The sequence below is a fragment of the Anguilla anguilla genome, chromosome 14 (assembly GCF_013347855.1).
Source record: "Anguilla anguilla isolate fAngAng1 chromosome 14, fAngAng1.pri, whole genome shotgun sequence".
NCBI lineage: Eukaryota > Metazoa > Chordata > Actinopteri > Anguilliformes > Anguillidae > Anguilla > Anguilla anguilla.
In genome coordinates, this window is record NC_049214.1 from 24,174,382 (window position 1) to 24,198,440 (window position 24,059).

General features: G+C 50.2%; 1 protein-coding gene across 8 annotated transcripts in view; it reads left to right on the plus strand.

Annotated features, from left to right (window-relative positions):
* The window catches only part of LOC118212931 (guanine nucleotide exchange factor VAV2-like), a 206,946-nt gene extending 185,208 nt beyond the window's left edge, over positions 1–21,738 (plus strand). For 2 of the 8 annotated variants that reach the window (XM_035391459.1, XM_035391461.1), the window contains 21 exons: positions 3,420–3,519; positions 5,000–5,095; positions 8,527–8,595; positions 8,747–8,833; positions 9,377–9,462; positions 10,173–10,305; positions 10,759–10,773; positions 11,323–11,432; positions 11,818–11,919; positions 12,053–12,141; positions 12,927–12,940; positions 13,539–13,560; positions 15,170–15,297; positions 15,650–15,721; positions 15,912–15,973; positions 16,401–16,517; positions 17,325–17,412; positions 17,539–17,662; positions 18,767–18,853; positions 19,444–19,598; positions 19,888–21,738. In XM_035391459.1, coding sequence (XP_035247350.1) covers positions 3,420–3,519; positions 5,000–5,095; positions 8,527–8,595; positions 8,747–8,833; positions 9,377–9,462; positions 10,173–10,305; positions 10,759–10,773; positions 11,323–11,432; positions 11,818–11,919; positions 12,053–12,141; positions 12,927–12,940; positions 13,539–13,560; positions 15,170–15,297; positions 15,650–15,721; positions 15,912–15,973; positions 16,401–16,517; positions 17,325–17,412; positions 17,539–17,662; positions 18,767–18,853; positions 19,444–19,598; positions 19,888–19,935 — 1,804 coding nt within the window. In that variant the 3' untranslated portion in view covers positions 19,936–21,738. The remainder of the gene's footprint in view (positions 1–3,419; positions 3,520–4,999; positions 5,096–8,526; positions 8,596–8,746; positions 8,834–9,376; positions 9,463–10,172; positions 10,306–10,758; positions 10,774–11,322; positions 11,433–11,817; positions 11,920–12,052; positions 12,142–12,926; positions 12,941–13,538; positions 13,561–15,169; positions 15,298–15,649; positions 15,722–15,911; positions 15,974–16,400; positions 16,518–17,324; positions 17,413–17,538; positions 17,663–18,766; positions 18,854–19,443; positions 19,599–19,887) is intronic. The other 6 variants (XM_035391462.1, XM_035391463.1, XM_035391460.1 and 3 more) reach the window with 5 other exon arrangements.
* The last annotated feature ends 2,321 nt before the right edge of the window (positions 21,739–24,059 follow it).

The window sequence follows — 24,059 nt, forward strand, 5'->3', positions numbered from 1 at the left end:
GAGCGCGAGGCTGACGGGCGTCAGTTTGCGCTCTCTCTCCCCCGCCTGGCCGCTCGGCTTTCTCGCCGTCGCGTTTCAAAACGTTTCTGCGTCCGCGCCGATCGGCACCCTCCGAACCCCGCGACCTCCAGCTTCTGCTGCTGTCAGTAAAAGGTTCGTCTCGTTACCGGGGACCCCCCCCCCCCCCCACCCCCAAGGTAAATCCCTGAAAACCGGCTCGCGCTAGCAAACGTGCAGATTTTCGCTAGGCTAGTTACGATACTGCAGCTGCCTTTTGACTGAAAACGTTCTGGCTTTTCAGCAGTCTTGGAATTACTGCCAGAGTCGCTTTTCTGAAAGGCAAACCTTGCTTCATTCCTGCAACCTCGGCACATTTAACACGTATTATTTTATTTTAAGTGAAATTATTGCTGAGAGCAGTATTGACCGACTGATCCAAGTGGTACTGAATCTGATTCTGCATTTTTCACTACGTGTGAATTTCAAACTTTGGATTGCGGAGGGCGCGAATAGCTTTTTCGATGCTATTGTTATTGCACCGGTTCCCTGGTCACCATCAAACCCCCTCCCCCTACCCCCAGGTTTGTGATTGCTGCCCCACAAGCCGCAGTTGGTGCCCCCATTTACTACCTGTTTAGAGCCACCAAAATCCCAGAGCCAACTCTGCCCGTGTCTCACATTTCCATACTCCTGAGCTGGAGGTTGCCGTGTCAATCTGACGGTTTGAACAGATTGCTCTGTTGTTCTTGAGTAAACATATACTGCAGTGTATGCAGTTTGGACTGATTGTGCTGAACCTTTAGGCGTGTGCAGTAATGGACTCTACTGGGCACGTGCCTACCAGCGGACCAAAGGGCAAACATGCACACCGTCAAAAACGACAAGTTTCCATTTTTCATTGAGAACGTTAGTGGCACTTGGGATTAGAACCTTTATTGGAATGACTTCTGTTTGCTGTGCAGGCAGGGGTTCGGCACCTGCAGGGTAAAGGGGATTTTTCTAAACTGTGCTGCCGCAAATCAGAAATATCGCTTTCCTCTGTGGTACTACGGAGCCAGTGTGTTGGGCTGGGAAGGGCTCATTTATGGGATGGTTTCCCCTGCAGCCAGTGTGATTTAAACGGAGCGCATGGAAACTCAATCCGTAGGTAGGCGCTTGTCCTGCTAAAATATTGGGGTTCAGTGGAGCCCCGCCCCCACGGTTCCCTTACCCCGTCCCGCGGTCCGTCACAGAGTCATGCCCCTCCCCAATGCCACACCCCGCCCCACCCCGCGATTCCCCGTCCCGTGCCGCAGAGGGAAGGGCAGAGTTTTTGTGCATCTCCAGGGTAAGTGAAGAGGCGGTGGTGGGAGAGGCCTATGAACATGACAAACTGGACCGTCTGAGAGAGGGGGAAGAAAATTACAAAAGCAGGGCGATCTGTCCCTCTGTCCTTTAAAAAAATAGTTTAAAAAGCCTCTTCCGCAGCTGTCTCTGCCGGGCCCTCTCTCTGTATCTCTGTAATTAACCTTTCGCTGCCTCCGTGAGAAATGTCACCAAAACGGCCGCGTGATTAGAATGTCATTAGAACCCTCGGCGCGATAAGAATGCCATTAGAATGGCCGTGCGATTAGAATGCCATGAAGGACGTGTTCCGCAAAGTCGCAGCGAGGTCGAACGAAGTCAGGGTAAATGTAAATCGCCTTGGTAACCCAAAGTTAAGTATACATGCTCAGGTGGTGGTTTAAATATATATTTATTGTAGAATGTGCCACAGTGGGGAAATTAGCATTGAGTTATTGGGGAAAATTCAATTTTCCCTAACCTCTTTTACCTAGATTTAAAATTTCAATTTGAGAAGTGACCTGTTCTCTTGTCACAACCTCTTAGCTACTGAATCCATTCAATGGTGCTCATAGGATAAAGGGAACTCAAACAGAATGATTTATAACGGTGACATATTTCCTTGTTAAGATATTAGATTTCATATGAAAGATTTCTTTGGTCACATGGAGAGCAGGAAATTTAAGGTGGACTGGGTTAAATACACGTTGCCGCAAGTTTCAACCCAGCCCACCTTAAATATTCAGCGCTTAATCTGCCGCTGAACACGAGGCCTTCGTGTTCAATTACATCCGGAACGTCTGTTATCGTAACCGCGCTCTGGCACCTGCCCCCGGAACTCCAGCCTGTCGGGGTGAATTTGCCACGGGCCTGCGGCTGAGTTTGGGGTGAGTGCGGAAACGCTGCCGCTAATCTCCTTCACCTCCCTGAGCGAAGAGCAGAACTGAGAGCAGCCTTTGGCGGTGATCAGGCCTCAATCAGGGCCTCGTTAGCTTGATGGGGGGGGGGGGGCAGGTTATGGTGAGAGTGGTACAGCAAGGGAGGGGTCAAGCCACGCCAGCTCCAGGGGGTCAGGATATGACATCACAGCGCCGGCGAATTCCAGCCAATCAGCCTCTGTCTCTGTCAGGCTTAATTAGCCGGAGCGCGAGCGCGCGGAGCCAGTGCTGAAGAGTCACCTGGGTGTTGGTAAATGCACATTTAATCTCTGCGTCTTTAAAGCCTCTCTTGTCGCAAGGCCTTTAAAATGGGGGATGGTTCTGCCTGGTGCCACTGGGCCCCGAGCCAGATTAACGGCTGACGTCCTGGCACCCCCTGCTCCCCCCCCCCCCCCCCCCCCCACGTGTCTGTGCCCTTCTGCAGTCAGAGCGAGACTTGTGCCACGCGCCCTGCCACCTTGCTCTCGGCCTCCTGACTTTGAGGCGCTTTGGGAGGCCGCCTGGCCCGTCTCTGAGGTGCCGCGTCGCGGGGGATGAGCGTGTCGCTCGCGTTCTCCTCAGTCCCTCTCGCGGGACGAGGGGGGGCGCTATCCGTAAAGCCGGTTAAAAATGTGCGTCTTTAACGAGGAGGCGCAGCTTTCCAGCGCTTTGCGGCGGTTTCCACGGTTTCTGGCTGATCTGGAGCAGATGGCCTGATCGTGATTGATCCGTGGCGTACCCTCTGATGATGATTGATCTGAAGCATATGGTCGGTCTTTTTTTCTAACCCCTCCATTTTGTTTGTATTTTTTTGTCCTTCACGGATTTTGGAGAGAGGGTCGGTGGTGCATCCTGCTACATGTGTTGTTCTGTATAATTTACCGCCTGTCTAATTCTACCGGGTCACTTTTGGCTCTCTGTTCTATCTTTATTTTTTAGTTTTTGAGAAGAGCGGACAGTCTGCTGTCTTTTGTTATTCAGGCAGGTGGAAAGCAGAGAGGGTGACTGATATAGTTGGAGACAGGTCAGGACGCACCATGGCTGGAGTCAAACCCCTGGTCACACGGGCGGGGTCGAAATTGGGTGGACGATGGGGCATTAGTGTTTAATGTGCACACAGAGTGGCCCTAAACTGTGTTTACAGATGAGTGTGTGTGTGTGTGTGTGTGTGTCCTGCAGGTTGCTGATATACGGCCAGTACTGCAGCCAGATGGAGAACGCCCAGAAGACTCTGGACGAGCTCATCGCCACACGCGACGACATCAGGATGAAAGTGGAGGTACTACACCCCTCGACCCCCTTCGCTTCACCCTCGTGATCCCCAGTATGCCCCCCCCCCCCCAGGAATCAGGACCCTGCATGCTGTACCCTCCCTCAGCTCAGCGGCCTGACAGCATGTGTTACCCGCCCCCCCCCAAACCACCATCCCTGCACCCCCAGAAGCCTGTTCTGAGATCCTCCAGGAGCACGCTACTCTTAGGCTCAGATCCCCCCCCCCCCCGACTTAACAGACTCCATTTCTCTCCTGCACGGGGAGGCGCCATCACGCGGCCCCCCCACATAGCCCCCCCACGCGGCCCCCCCACGTAGCCCTGCTACGCCCAGGGACTATGGGAGTAGGGGGGCGGAGCCACAGCCAGCCTCCTTTCGGAAACCCCACGGCAAACGGCGATGGCTATCGTCCCTTATCGGGGACAGGAAGCAGGGCTTTCTAATTGGCACGGTGGCTTTATCTTCCCGTTCGCTCCCCCCGCCTAGCTTTGAGCGGCGCTCGGAACATTCCGGCGTTATCCCCTAATGAGAAAGACATCTGCGCCGATAATCTCGCTAAAAAATAATCAACTCGCTTCTCGGGAACAAAGTGAGTGTCTCTGTGAATGCCGAGCTCCTCGTTCGGCGGGAGTCCTCTGTGCCAGCGCGGGAGGCCCGTAATAAAGTGTTTGTGCTGTCGCACGACGCGCTGGCAGTTACATAATCGGCTGCTTGTGCAGTTCTGTGAGCCCGCTGTGTTCTGCCAGAACTAGAGTCGATAAGCTGGTGCTGTTATTGTAAGTGGACACTACTGAAAATCCAGAGGCTGTGTACTGTAATGGATTGTGTTGTGAGGGTTCAGGGACTCAGTTAATTGATTGTTAGCGCTGTATGAATGCACCATAGAAGTTTGAATGAGCTGGTGATGTTATATGAAGGGACCATAGATTTTATTGAAAGATATGAATGAGATGGTGGTGTTGTATGAGGGCACCCTGGATGTTAAGGAATGGTGTGAATAACTGGTGGTGCTGTTGTGTGAAGGCACTATAGTCCATAGATTTGAATGAGCTGGTGGTGTTCTATGAAGGCACCATATAGATGTTAATGAGGTGGTGGTTTTGTTGTATGAAGGCACCTTAGATGTTAATGAGGTGGAGGTGGTGTTGTATGAAGGCACCATAGATGTTAATGAGCTGGAGGTGGTGTTGTATGAAGGCACCATAGATGTTAATGAAGTAGGGGTGGTGTTGTTTGACGGCACCATAGATGTTAATGACCCGGCAGTGATGTTGTATGAAGGCACCATAGATGTTAATGAGCTGGAGGTGGTGTTGTATGAAGGCACCATAGATGTTAATGAAGTAGGGGTGGTGTTGTTTGACGGCACCATAGATGTTAATGACCCGGCAGTGATGTTGTATGAAGGCACCATAGATGTTAATGAGGTGGAGGTGGTGTTGTATGAAGGCACCATAGATGTTGATGACCTGGTGATGTTGTTGCAGGAGTGCACTATGAAGGTTCAAGAAGGGAAATTTAAACTCCAGGACTTGCTGGTGGTTCCCATGCAGAGAGTCCTGAAGTACCATCTCCTACTAAAGGTGAGTGACCTTTCCCCCGAGCGTTGTCTTGTTGTCATGACGACAGCCAGTCGAACACACCCGTCTTAACGGACTTCACGCACCAGATGGGAGGCAGGGCATTCAGAAAAATTCGCAGCGACACACCCTGCACGCCAGACCCACCAGCGGCATGTGCAACATCTGGCTGAGAGCGTTCGGAAATTTATTTTTAAAAAAGCTCTACTCTCCACAAATCCCTCATATTTTATACCACAGCTGTTCAAGTCCAGGATAAACAATTACTTCCACTGTTGACGTTAATGCCATTTAATACCAGTGCAATTACTATGGTCGTGACCCACAAGCACGGCATGTGGATTTGATGCATGAATTAGGGCTGTAATGGCTGCTCTTTCCATTTAAGTGCGTGTTCAAGCAGTAGAGTTCATGTGAGGTCATGTCCCAGCGGAGCGATGTTGCTGGCGATGCGGGGAGCATTTGCGCTGGCCCCCGTCGCCACGGCGTTGCTCCGAAGGGTCGGCGACCGTGCGCCCCCCCCCCCCCCCCCATGCGACACTGTGGTGTTGTCAGGAAGCTGTGGTGTTGTCGGGAAGCTGTGGTGTTGTCAGGAAGCTGTGGTGTTGTCAGGAAGCTGTGGTTTTGTCAGGAAGCTGTGGTGTTGTCGGGAAGCTGTGGTGTTGTCAGGAAGCTGTGGTTTTGTCAGGAAGCTGTGGTGTTGTCGGGAAGCTGTGGTGTTGTCGGGAAGCTGTGGTGTTGTCGGGAAGCTGTGGTGTTGTCGGGAAGCTGTGGTGTTGTCAGGAAGCTGTGGTGTTGTCAGGAAGCTGTGGTTTTGTCAGGAAGCTGTGGTGTTGTCGGGAAGCTGTGGTGTTGTCAGGAAGCTGTGGTGCTGTCAGGAAGCTGTGGTGTTGTCGGGAAGCTATGGTGTTGTCAGGAAGCTGTGGTGTTGTCGGGAAGCTGTGGTGTTGTCAGGAAGCTGTGGTGTTGTCAGGAAGCTGTGGTTTTGTCAGGAAGCTGTGGTTTTGTCAGGAAGCTGTGGTGTGGTCAGGAAGCTGTGGTGTTGTCAGGAAGCTGTGGTGTTGTCAGGAAGCTGTGGTGTTGTCAGGAAGCTGTGGTGCTGTCAGGAAGCTGTGGTGTGGTCAGGAAGCTGTGGTGGGTCAGGAAGCTGTGGTGTTGTCGGGAAGCTGTGGTGTTGTCGGGAAGCTGTGGTGTTGTCGGGAAGCTGTGGTGTTGTCAGGAAGCTGTGGTGGGTCAGGAAGCTGTGGTGTTGTCGGGAAGCTGTGGTGTTGTCGGGAAGCTGTGGTGTTGTCGGGAAGCTGTGGTGTTGTCAGGAAGCTGTGGTGTTGTCGGGAAGCTGTGGTGTTGTCGGGAAGCTGTGGTGTTGTCAGGAAGCTGTGGTGTTGTCGGGAAGCTGTGGTGTTGTCAGGAAGCTGTGGTGTTGTCAGGAAGCTGTGGTGTTGTCGGGAAGCTGTGGTGTTGTCAGGAAGCTGTGGTGTTGTCGGGAAGCTGTGGTGTTGTCGGGAAGCTGTGGTGTTGTCAGGAAGCTGTGGTGTTGTCAGGAAGCTGTGGTGGTGTTGTCGGGGGTCCTGCAGGTTTGCCCTCAGCGCCACACGGCTGAGCGTTAAGCGTTTGGTTGCGCCGCGTTAGCGCGCGCGTCCTTCCTGGGCCGTTTAGCCGCAGTCGCTCTTAATAGAGCTGGCGTGTAAACAGGGCGCAGTGCGCAAGGCCCATGATTAATTCAGCAGCCCTCTCAATTATTAAAGCGGGACACGGGCGGAACCATTGTTACGCGGTATTTATGTCCCTCGTTGGCGGCGACCGTTTCACACGCGGCACTTTCTCCGTGCGTTTGCCTTACCTAATCGTACAAACCCAGAGAAAACGTATCGGCAGCGTTAGGGGAACGTTGCAGTCACGTTCCAGTTCGGTCATCTGATGTTATGTAAAAATGAAGGGGGAAATGTTCCTGGCATGTTCCTGGTAACATCCACTGACTGTTATTTTATGTAAAATCTGGAATAACAAAACTGAATCATGTTCTGTTCCTGCAATGTTCCTTATGACTTGCAAATAACATTCCAAAAATATCCAGGGTGAAACTGTAAATTTCGGGACTGTACTGAAAACCAGAACTGATTACCTGGGAAAATGCAGTCCCCCCCCACCCTGGAATCAGGACGGATGATTTTGGCCGCAGACAGACGTTCCTTGGCTGCCTGGCTGCCGTTCCTCACCCCGACTGGAACACTCAGCGCCCCTGGGCACTTTGGGCTGTGTTTAAATTAGCTGAGGTTTCATAACTTACAATACTGCCCTTTCATTCCTTTACAATCCTGTGCTTTAGGACTAATATGCAGTGACTCTGTGCTTCAGATTAATACGCAGTGACTCTGTGCTTCAGGATTAATATGCAGTGACTCTGTGCTTTAGGACTAATATGCAGTGACTCTGTGCTTCAGATTAATACGCAGTGACTCTGTGCTTCAGGATTAATATGCAGTGACTCTGTGCTTTAGGACTAATATGCAGTGACTCTGTGCTTCAGATTAATACGCAGTGACTCTGTGCTTCAGGATTAATATGCAGTGAGTCTGTGCTTCAGATTAATACGCAGTGACTCTGTGCTTCAGGATTAATATGCAGTGAGTCTGTGCTTCAGATTAATATGCAGTGACTCTGTGCTTCAGATTAATATGCAGTGACTCTGTGCTTCAGATTAATATGCAGTGACCCTGTGCTTCAGATTAATATGCAGTGACTCTGTGCTTCAGATTAATACGCAGTGACTCTGTGCTTTAGATTAATATGCAAGGCTCCTGTGGGACTAGCCATCATTGGTTTTCTAAATTTAAGCTTAATTAGGATATTTACTTCATGAGAATTCAAAGCAAGTCAAGGGAAAACAAATGTCTTGTGAAAGTATACTTTGTTGTATAAAGTTTGTGTGTGTATATATATATATATATATGTAAAACACCTGATTAATGTGAGATACTGTTCTCCTGGATTCAGTTTGTGGTGTTCGGCTGTGACGCCCCTCATAGTCAGTGAGAGTGAATGCTGCGTTCAGTACACCTGTACCTCTCCTCCCCCAGTCATCCCAATTCAGACACGCTCACGGTCGCAATCAAGCCTACTGTCTGCACCTGTTTCCAATCGCCCTCGTTTACCAATTTACACGCCAGAGCTGCCTGTCACCTGCGATGCGAGAGGGGCCATTGATTTCTGCAGTTACAGGAAGTGTGAGCGAAATGCCGACGGCCCAAAGGGAAATCTTTACCGCCTGCCTGCTTTGTGTTCGGCGCTTGTTTTTACTACCTGTTTCCTTCATCAGTCATAATTAGTTAATGAGCAGCGGAGATATTTTTATGAAGTGCTCTAACAGTGTAAATATTCATGCGAGGCTTCGGCGAGAGCCGGTTGCCGTGGTAACCCGCTCCCGTCTCCTGCAGGAGCTGCTGAGTCGCTCCACTGACCGGCCTGAGAGAGAGCAGCTAAAGGAGGCGCTGGAGGCCATGCAGGTGTGTGTGTGCGTGTGTGTGTGTGTGTGTGTGCATGTGTGTGTGTGTGTCTGCAATTGTTGTAGAATATGTGGTTCCAGCTTTATAAAGTTATATTGAATTTATAATGGACGCATTTCCATTTCTGTCTGTTTTCTTTCTGATTCTGAAGGATTTGGCTATGTATATAAACGAGGTAAAAAGGGACAACGAGACCTTGAAAAAAATCAGCGAATTTCAGAGTTCGATAGAAAACCTTGTGAGTATGGAACCCTTTTTTCTGTACGTGTGGGGGGAAGGGTTTTCCGTCTGCACACAGCAGTTCCCGTTCCGTTCTTGTTCATTTCTGGGAATTTTCTGGAAAGCTCACCTTCTGCTAGGTGATCGCATCATCAGCTCCCACCTGTCCCGCACATTGGCAAACCTCCCGTCTGTAATGAGGTCCCACCTGTCCCGCACATCGGCAAACCTCCCGTCTGTGATGAATCTTTTATTCTCCAGGAGCCTGAGCGGGCGTTTCAATCCACGTCGATTAAAAAGGAAAACCACCGTGCGTTTACATTACCGTGTAAACAACGTGATTTAGCCCCGCAGCGGGGTTTTAATGCATGTTCTGATCGTTTGTGGTTTAATACAAGCTTCTAGTAGCCTGAGCGCCAACGTGTACTGAACGCTGGCTCTGCCGTACGTTACAGCTTGTGACCGCTAACGTCACGTCGCAGGGCGTGAGCGGTCTCGTATCGTGAATCCGGTCGACCGGGAAGGTTTTTCCTCACTCCCTCTCTCTCTCTCTCGTGTACAGCAGGTGAATCTGGAGGAGTACGGGAGGCCAAAGATAGACGGCGAGCTGAAGGTCTCCTCCATCGTCAACCGCACCAAACAGGACAGGTACCGGGGGTGGGGGGGGTAGAGGAGGCTTTCTCACTCGGTTTACAGCATATTTAGGGGGCTGTAGAAGTTCAACCGGCCTCATTCACAAAACTTAAATTGTGCTTACTTTTGTTCTTAAAAATATGGGATTCATGACACACGTGCAGGCCTTTGTTTTTGTGCGTATCCCAGGTGTATGCGATGATGAATGGTAGCTGCACAATCCTGTTTGTGTGATTAGCGTAAGAAAACAGCCACAAACAAATACAGATAAGAAAAAAATGATGAATGCCGAAATGCTCGTTCTTGCATACAGTTTAAGATCAAATCTGATCGTACGCATGTTTCGTGAATGAGGCCCAATGTGTTTTTGGATCTACCATCCTCTGAATCTCGCTTCCACAAAAAGCATATTCCAACACACATTTGTCTTTGTGACACGAACAGATTTAGTGTGCAGATATCTGTGGTGACCTCACATCCCACGCCACTTTGACCTCCAAGTATGCCCACCCTGCCAGAACGCGATGTGTTGGAGGATTGCAGCAGTTTATTTTGAATGATTAAGCATGGCAGTGTTTTCTACACTGCTGCTTTGCAGTGAATGCAGTACATTGTGACATATATATTTAGCATACGATTCCCAGCATGCTATACTGCCGCTGTGTGTTACTGTTTGGTTATAAAAAGCTTTGCTCTTCTTAATCACAAATGCGTCCGTGTCGCAGGTACATATTCCTGTTCGACAAAGTGGTGATCGTCTGTAAGCGCAAGGGCTACAGCTACGAGCTGAAGGAGATCATCGAGCTGCAGTCCTACAAGATGTCCGACGACCCCATGAACAACCGGGACATGAAGAAGGTGTGCTGCTGGTGGAGGGGAGGGGCTGGTACCCAAACTACCCCTCCCCCCCCTTTCCCCCCTTCCCTGTACGGCAGGGACCCCCTGCAGCTGCCGTTCAGCTCTTTTCCCATCGTTAAATAGTCCGGATGTGCTGCTTGAGTTAAAATACAAAGATGTGGGAACCTTTCCTGATATATCAACATTTTTAGTTGCCTGGTAACGCCGCCATCAGACCCCTGAAGACAGCGTGCGATTGGCTCTGGTCTCCGGTGGGGGAGTGGTGTTTAATCTGTGGGAGAATCGGAATCGGACATTAATCCTTCTTTAACCGTATGAGGGTGGCCGGCCTTGGCTGGAGTCTCACTTCCTTTGTTTGACAGTTTGCAGTTGTGCATGATTAACTGTCTCTCTCTCTCTCTCTCTTTCTCTTTCTTTCTCTCTGTCTGCTTTCTTCCGCTGCATGCTAACCAGTCCAGTGGAAAAATGGTAAGCCAGTGCGGGTTTTTCTCTGTACCGTCACACGCCATGCGACCTCACTTCCTGCCCCAGTGCCGGGGTCACTTCCTGGGGAACCCTGCATGTGCACAGCCCCCTGCCCTGAGTCATTCCCCTGGCTCTGCTAGTCTGGCGTCCTAATTAATTATGCACCTCTGCACCTTAGCGTTTCGCTGAGCACAGGTGTGGCAGGGTATTCTCCTGAGTACAGGGCCATGCAAGCACTGTCCACTGCAATTTATCTTCTTACCAAATGAGAAAATGAAACAGTTGTTGAAAGGCTTGGACACAGGATCCAGGAATTAAGTTTGACACCCCATCTCTTTTCCTCCCTCTATCCCCTCTCACTTTGTCTCCCGCCTTTCTTCCTCTATCTCTCCGCTCTCTCCCTCTATCCCCCCTCTCTCCCTCTCGCTTTTCCTCCATATATCCCCCCCCTCTCTCTCTCTCTCTCTCTCCCCCCTCTCCTCTATCCCTTCTCTCTCTCCCTCTCCCTCTCTCCCCATCTCTCTCTCATGCTGGTTCTCTCTCTCCCTTCAGTGGTCCTATGGGTTCTACCTGATCCACCTGCAGGGGAAACAGGGCTTCCAGTTCTTCTGTAAAACTGAGGACATGAAGAGGAAGTGGATGGAGCAGTTTGAGATGGCCATGTGAGTGAGGGAAACACACACATACACACACGCACATGCACACACTCAAGCACTCACACAGACACACGCATACTCACTCTCACACTCACACACATGCATGCATGCGAACACTCACACTCATATACACGCACACTCAGACACACACTCAAGCATTTATACACAGACACATGCATACTCACTCTCACACTCACACACACACACGCACGCATGCGAACACTCACACTCATATACGCACACTCATGCGCACATACAAACATACTCACTCACCCACACACTCACATGAACTCGCGCGCACGCACACACACTCACACACACACTCACATGCACTCGCGCGCACGCACACACACTCACACACACACTCACACGCACATCTTTCCTGTTGCAGGTCCAACATAAAGCCAGAGAGAGCCACAGCAAACCAGCACAACTTTCAGATGCACACGTTTGAGAAGAACACCAACTGCCGAGCCTGTAAAATGCTACTGAGGTGAGTGTCACACTGACCAGAGTCTTTCATACTGATGGGACTCTACCATTGTACCCAGTGGTAAATTTAGGGTATGAGTGCCTGTCCCAGCTGTTCACCCCCCCCCCCCTTCCTCTCTGTGGTCTCTTCCCAGGGGGATATTCTACCAGGGGTATTACTGCTCCCGCTGTGGGACGGGAGCTCATAAGGAGTGCCTGGAGGTCATTACCATCTGCAAAATAAGTACGTCCCAAAGAGAGCGAGTGCTTCTGCCCCTCGGGCAAAATTCAGAGGAAATTACCTGTGCCATCCTGACTAACCATCTCTTCTCTCTCCCTCCTTCCTTTTCTCTCCCTCTCTCTTCCTCCCTCCCTTTCTCTCTGTCTCTCTCTTCCCCTGTCTCTCCCTCCCTGTATCTCTCTCCTCCCCTCTTTCTCCCTCCCTCTCTCTCTTCCCCTCTCCCTCCCTCTCTCTCTCCCCATCCCTCTCTCTCTCTCCTCATCCCTCCCCCTCTCTCTCTCTCTCTCTCTCCCTCTCTCTTACCATCCCTCCCTCCCTCTCTTCTCTCTCTCTCTCTCTCTGTCCCTCTGGCTCTGTCTCTCCCCCTTTCTCTCTCTCTCTCTCCCTCTCCCTCTCTCCCTCCCTCCATCTCTCTCTCTTTCTCTCTCTCTGTCCCTCTGGCTCTGTCTCTCCCCTTCCCTCTCTCTCTCTCTCCCCATCCCTCTCTCTCTCTCCTCATCCCTCCCCCTCTCTCTCTCTCTCCCTCTCTCTTACCATCCCTCCCTCCCTCTCTCTCTCTCTCTCTCTCCCTCCATCTCTCTCTCTCTCTCTGTCCCTCTGGCTCTCTCTCTCCCCCTTTCTCTCTCTCTCTCCCTCTCCCTCTCCCTCTCTCCCTCCCTCCATCTCTCTCTCTTTCTCTCTCTCTGTCCCTCTGGCTCTGTCTCTCCCCCTCCCTCCCTCTCTCTCTCTCTCCCCCTCCCTCCCCCCCTCCCTCCCTCCCTCTCTCTCTCTCTCTCTCTCTCTCTCAGATCCACATGACTTGGTGAGTTTCTGCTGTGTCATTTTTCAGTGTCCTTCCTACTCCATTACTTTTTATGAGTTTTAAAGGTCGCATTATTAGCAGGAAGTAAGTGTTGTAATGATAACGTTAGGCCACTCAGTTTATTTAAGCAGGTCAGTGGCTGGGTTCTGGACTGCTTTGTAGTTGATAATCACAAACAGATGGAGACACAACCTAACTTTTGACTTTGATCTGGCCGATCTGAAGTTTTGAGCTTAGTGGACCGAGCCAGAATCCCAGAAATGGGTGTTTCAGTGCTTATAACACATGTAGCTTCGCCATGTTTATGTGAACATGACTTCAGACAGTTGTGTATTACATAATATATTTATGCATAATGTTGCATAAATTGAGCTTTGACCCCTGTGCCTTAGTTTGGGCATCTCAGTCCTTGGTCTTCTGCAGACAGTGTGCCCTTCATTTAATGCCAAGTTTTGATTTCAGAGCTCAAATAGATCAATAAAATTTTAACAGTTACATTTGATTGGAATCTTGCTGGTGGTTATATAAGTAGTCTGTTTGAAACCCGTGTACGTCTGCAGTGGCTCTGATTTTGCACTCTGGTTCTGATTCCTCTCAGGAACCCGGCCCCACTGCATCAGGTAAGAGCACCCCGGACCTCTGCGGTTTCTCCGCATGAACGGCGATGCCGTTTAGCTCCACTTTCTGAGTCTTAGAAGGCCGAGGCAGTCGAGATTTTCTGCCGGGGAACCGGCCCAGCGCGGGCGAGGCTGAGCGGCAGACGCGGAAGAGCCTCTTTCCTCCGGCGCACGTCGTTCGGGCACCAGCAGCAGCTGTAGAGGCCCTGCTCGGATTTACTGGGCTGGGATTACACATGTGAGGAGTGTCTGTTTCACCACACGCGTCTTTACTTGCCTTCGGTTGGCTGGACACGCTCCAGTTTACATACTTGACAACTGTGGATGTTTGCAATGGTTTTGCGAGCCAAAATTAGGAGCCCTTTGCCAAAATACACTCTTTTCGGAGCATGGATTGAGGAACGCAAGCCAAATGGCTTTACACTAACTGAAACATGCTTAAATAATGCGGTCCTTGACAGCGAAATAGCGCTACGAAATGACATATTAGGGAAATATAAATATATTCAGGAAATATAGAGGTGCTTGAGTGGTGGAGTGTATATAATGCTCTTATATTGCTCTCTTCCCTAAAATGGACCCAGTGGACTTTGAGGCAGATTTTTGTAAAAAATAATTCGACAAGAACAAATCTAACAATCGAGGATATTTACACACCCCCAAATACACTGACTGATTCAACTAATTTTATTTTTGTCACAATAAATTATTTTAAATGGTCGAACGCGTGGATATTTTAGCAAAAACTGGACGGGTAAATCCTCTTAAAAAGACTTGTTTGGAAATATGAACCTTGCAGGACTGAAAATGCTTGTGTTCAGAGTTCACACGAATCACATGATAAACATACCCTTTGGAAACCAATAAAAGGTAAGATGTCACCTTGGAGAACAGGGATCTGATAAGTCTGTTCAGATGGTAGGATAATACTCGAGCTGGTTTTAGAAAAACTCTGGACCCATTGGTGTTTTTTTCAAAATCATTCAAGGACCTTTCCTTGCTGCTGATGTCTTCAGCCAACGTTTTTAATTCTGTCACCTCACATCACAGACCTTTGTCGAAAATAACAAAACGAGTGCTTACTGCATACAACCCCAAAACACAAATACAGACACTGTACCTTCAGCTCCAGTGAAACGAGGCCAGCCGAGGGTTTTCTGTGCCCTCTACTTTTCGTCAAGCGATCAGGTCTAGTTGGCTCGGAGGTGAAATTCAGTCTGTTTGACCCTATGCTGATGTTCACGTCTGCGGATCTGTATAACCACTCTCCACTTAATCAATTAAACAGAAAAGGCTAGTCCAAGTTAAATATGACAAGTCAAGATGAAGTCACAGGAAGCCCTGTGTGGCCATCTAGTGGATGCGAGGGTAAACTGCAAGCTAGTGCTGCCTGCACTGGCGACACAGGGGTTTAATATGGGAGCCGAAGAGCGGGCCTGGGAGCGTTGGAGCGCTAATGTGTGAGCGGGGTACAGGCCAGTAGTGAAGGGGCTGTAATCCATTCTGATTGGACGGCTTCCTCCTGGGCTTAGCGCAGCCAGAGCGCCTGCACAACTTCACGCTTGTTCTCGAGAGAAAAGCGCGGGTTATATTTCTGACGTCCGGTGTCCAGGTCCGAAGATGGTGGCGGTGCGTAATTACCACGGGACCCCCTCCCCCCCCGGGAAACCACCTCTCTCCTTCCAGACCGGTGATGTCATCGAGCTGCTGAAGGGAGATCCCGACACCTCCTGGTGGGAGGTGAATACACACAAACGCACTCTCTCACACACACACACACACACTCTCACACACGTGCACACACACACATGCTCACTCATGCTCACGCACACTCTGTCACACCTACGTGCGCAAACGGACTTACACTGACACAGTCTCCGTTTGCATGTATTATTGTAGTTTTATTTTAGTAAAAAAATAAAGTATTACTAGGACACTCCATCACAAGCATTACAGGGCTAATCTAAATTCTAGGTCAAGTAGTGCATGTTGATATTTAACGAGGCTGAAGTCAGTGGCTTGGGGCTGAAGCCCAGAGTGAACCATGCCCAGGCTGTGGTACAGTGACAGATCATGGATCTGTGTTCCCCAGGGCCGGCTCATTCAGACCCAGAAGACGGGCTTCTTCCCAAACTCCTGCGTGAAGCCCTGTCTCGATCCCAAGGTAGGCTTTCGCACAGCGAAAAGGATTCATTCATTCCCTGTGACATCATCTACCTGCGCCACATCAGAGGCCTGTCCCTGCCTATGATGTCACTGATGAAAATGGTCTGTGTGCAGTGGGACTCGCTGAGTGAATTTAAAGCTTTTGTACAGTGCTATATTTGTAACAGAAATTTATGTTCCCCTTCCAGCCATTCCAGTCCTTCCCCAGTCGACAGTCGTCCAGAGAAACGGATTATTACGTGTACCCCTGGTAAGAGGCACTGCACAGGGACAGCTGTACCACTAAAGCACAGTTCTAACCCATATAGACAGGCCTTTCTCTACTCACTGGACTGAAATGACCAATCAGGCGTGGACTCCATTAATGTATTGAAATGGTATAACATACCCCAAGCCTCTAATTAATGATCTTCAGTTATAAAAACCAGTGCAAATGTCAGAGTTCTGTTAATAGAACAATGACGGATTTAGGCTTTTTAAAGCATTAATGTTTCCTTGTGGTTGTTCTCTGTAACTAGAGATATTTCCCACTTTTCTGCATGAAGTCTCTCAGTCTGGGGGAAGCGCTGGTCCTGGGTGTGTGTATATTAGTGTGGTGATTAGGGCAGTGAATGTGAGGCCTGCAGAGGCGTTGGCTGATTGGCTGACGGTGCTGTGGGGCTCCTCCCCTGTCTCAGGTTTGCTGGGAACATGGAGCGGCAGCAGGCCGACAACCTGCTCAAGTCGCACAGCAGCGGGACCTACCTGATCCGCGAGCGAACTGCCGAGGCCGAGAGATTCGCCATCAGCATCAAGTGAGACTCCGCCCCTCGCCCCGCCCACTCTGCCCCACCTCGCCCCGCCCACCCTGCCCCGCCTCGCCCCGCCCACCCTGCCCCGCCCACCCTGTCCTGCCTCGCCCCGCCCACCCTGCCCCGCCTCACCCTGCCCACCCTGCCCCGCCTCGCCCCGCCCACCCTGCCCCGCCTCGCCCCACCCACCCTGCCCCGCCTCACCCCACCCACCCTGCCCCACCTCGCCCCGCCCACCCCAGTTTCACCCCCTCCTCACTCCTTTTGCCTTCAGGAAAAACATTTAAACTGGACTTGAAACCTGCTTAAATATAAATTCCTGCTAAAAAAGGGGCCTTGATTTCAAGCTTCTACTCTGTGAAAATTGCAATGGTCTGATTGTTACTGCAAGCAGCGGTGCATAGAGCATCTGACAGTGTTGTTTCATCAGTCATTGATAAACAGGGGTGCCAATAATTTTCATGGTGTTTACAGTAATCACCAGAAATATAAAGTTGGCATTATATCTTCAATAAACATACACGTTAATGTAGATTACATTATTTATTGATATGAAAGCTAATGTGGGCACATTTATTTTTTTCATAAAAGTTCTGCCCCAGAATTTATCATCATCAATTTATCATATCATCTGGTATTGTAACACTGTAAAAAAAAAAAAAAAAGATACAGAATAAATCTAAGATGGCAGCCTCTATTCCAGTGGGGTAGGGAAGGGAACCTCCTGAGCACGACCAGTAAGAAATTGGATAGTGTCTCTACAGTGATTATATGATCTCTCTGAGTCATTGTGTCTCTTTTTCCACACAGGTTCAACGATGAGGTGAAGCACATTAAAGTTGTGGAGAAGGACAACTGGATCCACATCACAGAAGCAAAGAAGTTTGAGAGTCTCCTGGTAAAGGCTTCGGTGGTGCAGAGAGAAGCTTCTCTGAGGCTGATTCCCCAGCGGGGGCCTGAATACTGTGCCTGATTACTGTGCCTAAGCTGTGCTCTTGTGTAACCGTGTCTGTGAAACCTGCAGGAGCTGGTGGAGTACTACCAGGCGCACTCCCTGAAGGAGAGCTTCAAGCTCTTGGACACCACGCTGCGGTACCCCTACAAATCGCGAGAGCGCTCCACGTCCCGCGCCAGCACCCGCTCCCCAGGTACGCCCAGCCCCCCGGCGCCACCTGGCCCACACCCACTTTTCCTGCCCCGCTGCCAGTTGGTTCCTGACTCCGTTGGGTGGTGATGTACTGGCTTTAGATGTTATCTCACATTGCCAAAACCCCCTGCTCACTACCCAGAGGAGTGCTAATTGCCCTGGGGGTCCCTGGCAGGGCGCGGGAGAGTGGGGGGGGGGGGGGGTTACCTCTCTCCTCTCTGGAGCTGAGCCAGAGGTGTTTAAATAAAGACGGCCACAGACAGGGCTGGGACAGGGCCCCGTCCTAAATCACTCCTGATTCGGCGCTTAGCTTAGCAGGGTGGGTGTACGAGGCGTATCTGTCTCCGGCAGTGTGGCTGACAGGCTGTTAAATACACAGCCTTTTACGGGAGCGCGGCTCAGTCCTGAGGCTGGGATTTATCACTCCGTCTGAGCCGCCGGCCGCTCACCTGGGGCTCCTGATATCACTCAGAAGATGTGTAATTCCAGGGTCAGGAGTAACACACCTGAGCTGAGCAGGGCTGAACACAACCTGAGCTGAGCAGGGCTGAACACACCTGAGCTCAGCAGGGCTGAACACACCTGAGCACAGCAGGGCTGAACACACCTGAGGGCAGCAGGGCTGAACACACCTGAGCTCAGCAAGGCTGAACACACCTGAGGGCAGCAGGGCTGAACACACCTGAGCTCAGCCGGGCTGAACACACCTGAGGGCAGCAGGGCAAACACACCTGAACTCAGCAGGCTGAACACACCTGAGGGCAGCAGGGCAAACGCACCTGAACTGAGCAGTGAAACTATACATGCTCCCTCCTGCCTTTACGCACTGCTTCTGGGGCTCTCTGCTTTCCTGAGGGAGTTCAGTTGCCGTGTGCTTTTGAGTGATAGCACGCTCGCTTCTTCAATAAATTGATTTTGTTCTCTCTGTCCCTGTCACTTTCTTATTCTCTCTTGTTCCCCTCTCTCTCTCTTTCTCTCTCTCTCTTTATTCCTTTCTTTCTCCCTCTCTCCCTTGTTTCTCTCTGTCTCTCTCACTTCCTCTCCCTCTCTCTCTCTCACTTCCCCTCTCTCTGTCTCTCTCTCTCTCTCTCTCTTTCTGCCTCAGCAGCCCCCTGTGCTTCCTACAACTTCTCTTTCCTCAGTCCTCAGGGCCTCAACTTCTCCTCTCAGACCTCCGCCCCCTTCTGGTCAGGTACTCCCTCTCTCCCACTCTGTCTTTCTGATTTCTCAACTATATCGCTCTTTTCCTTGTGTTTTTCTTCTCTCTCTCTCTCTCTCTCTCTCTATCTCTCTTTATGTCTTTGTATTGATACATCTTTCTACTTGGGTCATTCTTTCTTAATCTCAGCTATTCAGATCAGAGCTTCTCTTGTGATCTCATCTATCTGAAATTTCTCTGTAATTTTCTGAAATGATAAAATTCATCTCTTCCCATTTCATTGATGCCCTCATCAGCTGATGAACACATGAGGGATATCCAATCAGCTGATAGACACATGAGGGATATCCAATCAGCTGATAAATACATGAGGGATAGCCAATCAGGACCGCCTAAACGTGCAGTTGTCATCAGCAGGACATACACATCTCCTCCAGGTGGCACTAACCTCACCGCCTGGCTTGAGTGTGTAAGCAGCCTGTGTGTTTGGCTGTAGCGCCCCCTTCAGGTGCAGATTATAGTGACCCGAGTGCAAAGTTCAGCTGGGGATGATGGGAGTTGGGGTGGGGAGGGGGTGTAGGTCGGGGTGTGGTCGATACGGACGTGTCGTTTCTCGTCCCCAGTGTTCACGCCCAGGGTGGTCAGCACGGCGGTGGCCAGGTACAACTTCGCCGCCCGCGACATGAGAGAGCTGTCCCTGAGGGAGGGGGACATCGTGAAGATCTACAGCAAGATCGGGGGGGACCAGGGCTGGTGGAAGGGGGAGGCAAACGGCAGGGTGAGCTCCGTAACTCCACACTTCAGACAAAAAATAAAGGAAGGAGAGAACTCTCTTAACTGACTGTAAAAGTGAAAGAAAACAGGTGACAAAATCATTTTGTTACAGTGTTCTTTGATGTGTGCTGCTTTATTAAATGGAGCGTTACAGTGCGTTCCCTTATTTCACTGACAGATACGGCATTAGCCATGTAGAGACTGGTGTGGATTTATGAACGTGAGCCTGTCTTGAACCTTCTCTGAATAGTTTTCGAGAATTCAGAGCGGTTCTCCTTGTCTCTTATTTTTAGATTGGTTGGTTTCCCTCGACATACGTCGACGAGGAAGGAGTGCAGTGATTGGACGAGAGGCTCTGACGTCATCCTTCCTCCTCCACTCAGAAGACTCCCGTTCGCAGCCCTCTGAGAGGACTCCTGGGTTTCCATGGAAACTGCCTGTGAAATATTTTGCTGGACCCTGGCCTCAGCTGGTTTTACAGTGAACGTGTACTGATGTTTTCTTTGGTCGTGTCATGAATCTGCTTGGTTTTTTTTTTTTTTTTAATCATAAAAAAAACGTCCAGAAGAACTCCGCGAAGATAGAAATGGACTCTGAAGTTGCTGACCCTAACTGAATCGGGCGTGTTTATTATGCAGACTGCTGAAGTGCAGCAGCTCAGAGAGTAAACTCGCAGTGTGGTGACGCAGGAGGCTGGCTTCGCTGTCGTAAAGTAATACTCTCCTGCACTAATGCAGGGCGGTGAGAAGGGAGTAATGTAATGTACAAATAATTTATTTTAAGAGATGGACCGATATTAATGAATATAGGGAAAGTCTGTACTTTTCAGCAAAAGCGGCATCGAAAAGAGGAAGGAGAGAGAAGACGGCGAGCGTCTTCGCTGGGAGAATTTGCCTTAGTTGTCATGGCAATGCCTTTGCGGGTAGACGAGGGTGGGGGTGGGGAGAAGGACGGAAAGCGCTTGGCACAGGAAGTCACTCTGTCCGTACAGGAAGTTACTCCGTCCGTGCACGCTGTGCCTTGCAGACATCATCCCTGAGCTCTGACTGTGGTCACAGTCGCTGGTCACCACGTGACATAAAGATCATGAGCTTGGCGGCCATTTCAGGAACCAGGCGGCACAGAGGTACGAGATCTGTGGCCATGGCAACGGAGCGGTCAGGAGAAGAGGCTGCAGCCAATGCGTTCCACCTTTGTCAGTCATCTGCCCTTCATTAGTCTGTCCGTCCATTTGTCCAAACACCTGTCACACAGAGAGAGGCCCTATCCTACAGAGAGAGGCCCTATTCTTCAGAGAGAGGCTCTGTCCTACAGAGAGAGGCCCCATATTACAGAAAGAGGCCCCATTCTTCAGAGAGAGGCCCTATACTACAGAGGGAAGCCCTAACCGACAGATAGAGGCCCTATCCTACTGGTTTGGATGAAGAACAGCCCTCTCCCACAAACACACATGCACACACACATATATGCAGAGACACAATGTGCACACACACACGCATACACAGACACACATGCACACACACAAGGTGCACACACACACACACACTCACACATGCACAGGGAGAAAGCATGTATTTGTGCAAGGAGTCACTGTGCTCACTGGACCATAACTAATGCAGCTAAAACTCGGCAGGAAACTTCAAAGTTCAGCTCCTTACACTACTTACAGGTGTGTACTAGCCAGACTCCCCCCAACACCTTACAGGTGTGTACTGGCCAGACACCCCCCTTACAGTTGTGCACTGGCCAGACACCCCCCCCCCCCCCCCCTTACAGGTGTGTACTGGCCAGACACCCCCTCCCCTCTTCTGCAGCTGAATTGAAATGAGACACGTTTCACTGGACTGAGTGGTTGCAGCATTAATGACTACATACGGGGGTGGAAGTGGAACAGTGTGAAGGGAGGCTGATGCTCTGTGTAAAAGGGTAATTATTTATCTTTGCGCTGCGTCACAGCACTTTAAAACCATGGGTACTTGTGTCATATGGGATTCAAAAGGGAAATTTCAGCGCCCTCTAGAACGCGCTGATGGAAATCTATTGGATATGTTCATTGTTTGCACACATCAGATTTTACCTGAACCCGAACCCTCTTTACAGATGGAACAATATAGCCATTTCATTAAAAAACCCTCCAAGTTCAACATGTGTCTTGTTACAGTTTTTACTTCGGTTACTTTGTCAGCGGTCCCTGGTCCCCTTTTTAATTTTTTAAAGGTGAAACTCACTTCTCGAACCTCTGGTGCTCTGAATTTTTTAATTTTTTTGCTGATGTTTATATAATGAACAACATCTGTCTTTCTGGTACCATGGCAACTGGTTTGGTGGACGCTGGGCTAAATGCATTAATGGTGTATGTTTAAAGTTTAAGAATAACCGTATTCAGGGACAAGCAAAACGCAAGAAATATGAAACATGAGAACTGGGATCATAGCTTTGAGGGGCTGCTGGGTGGCTCATCCTGTTAAGGCTCTGTTCCAGTGTGTGGATGGGACCCACGGACTTGTATCTGTTAAGGCACTGTTCCAGTGTGTGGATGGGACCCACGGACTTGTATCTGTTAAGGCACTGTTCCAGTGTGTGGATGGGACCCACAGTCTGGCATCTGCTCAGGCTGTGTTGCAGTGTGTGGATGGGACCCACAGACTGGTATCTGTTAAGGCACTGTTCCAGTGTGTGGATGGTCTCCACAGACTTGTATCTGTTAAGGCACTGTTCCAGTGTGTGGATGGGACCCACAGACTTGTATCTGTTAAGGCACTGTTCCAGTGTGTGGATGGGACCCACAGTCTGGCATCTGCTAAGGCACTGTTCCAGTGTGTGGATGGGACCCACGGACTGGTATCTGTTAAGGCACTGTTCCAGTGTGTGGATGGGCTCCACAGACTGGTATCTGCTAAGGCACTGTTTCAGTGTGTGGATGGGCTCCACAGACTGGTATCTGTTAAGGCACTGTTCCAGTGTGTGGATGGGCTCCACAGACTTGTATCTGCTAAGGCTCTGTTCCAGTGTGTGGATGGGACCCACAGACTGGTATCTGTTAAGGCACTGTTCCAGTGTGTGGATGTGACCCACAGACTGGTATCTGCTAAGGCACTGTTCCAGTGTGTGGATGGGCTCCACAGACTGGTATCTGTTAAGGCACTGTTCCAGTGTGTGGATGTGACCCACAGACTGGTATCTGCTAAGGCACTGTTCCAGTGTGTTGATGGGCTCCACAGACTGGTATCTGTTAAGGCACTGTTCCAGTGTGTGGATGTGACCCACAGACTGGTATCTGCTAAGGCACTGTTCCAGTGTGTTGATGGGCTCCACAGACTTGTATCTGTTAAGGCTCTGTTCCAGTGTGTGGATGTGACCCACAGACTGGTAACTGCTAAGGCTCTGTTCCAGTCAGGCACCCGCAAGCCCACCTGTGCGGCACATTAAGAATCTTCCTCCAACTGCTGTCTATGTGAGGCAGTCTCACAAACTACCGTGTGATAAGAAACGGCAGCTGTGCTTCGGAAGAGAGCACATGCTTTTCTGCGCTCTCCTGATTGGATAGTGCCGCAGTGAGCGCAGGTAACATGATTGCGCATTCCAAACTTGGGAGAAACTGGAGCCAAAATCATTTTTAAAAACAGGAGAAACACAACGGCAAAATTTTCAGACAGTGCGACTCGTCAGCACTTGTACAAGTCAGATCATTCGGAAAAACACAAGGGAGCAATTGCAGCCAAGTTTGAACATTGGGGTAAAACCTGTAGGCAACAGAACTGGTTATAACTGCAGCAGCTGCTTCTAATCTGACAGCTTCCTTATTTATCATGCAGTTCTGTAGTCTCCAACTCTCAACCTGATGTTTAAAGTCCTACCAAGTTGGCTGCAGTTGCCCCAAGGGTGTTAGAATCTCTAGAATTCCAGTTCCTTGCTTGGTTATAATTCCCCCAGATAATGTGCCCCTCTTCCTGAAAGGAACACAACAGAGAATTGGTGTTTACTCCAGGACTGGAGACTCACGGTCCTCAGGGTTTTAGGGATATTTTAGCCTGAGTGATACCTGGAAAACCAGGTGATATAGGGTTCAGCATCCATTTCATCCTGTGATTCTCCAGTGGACACAGCCGACAGATGGAATAATAGGAGGGGAAAGGCATAAGATTCAGATGAAGCAGGATCTTTGTCTATAATACTTGTATCTCCCAGCTGCAGAACACACTTGTGTGAGAATGCGAGTGAATGAGTATTCTGCGCCTGCAGTCTAAGATTACTGGGCGGGGCCTGGGGACACCGTCACACTGCTAGGGGACAGGCCAGATGAAGATACAGGACCGGCCTCACCACAGGCAGAAACTGGAACCGGGTAATCTGCAGGTGGCGCGGCGTGGTGGCGAAACAAGAGAAAATCCACAGCGAGCGTTCGGCAAACGGGGAGTTCCACTGCTGTTTGTGCTACAAAGGAAACTCGCTGCATGCAGTTACA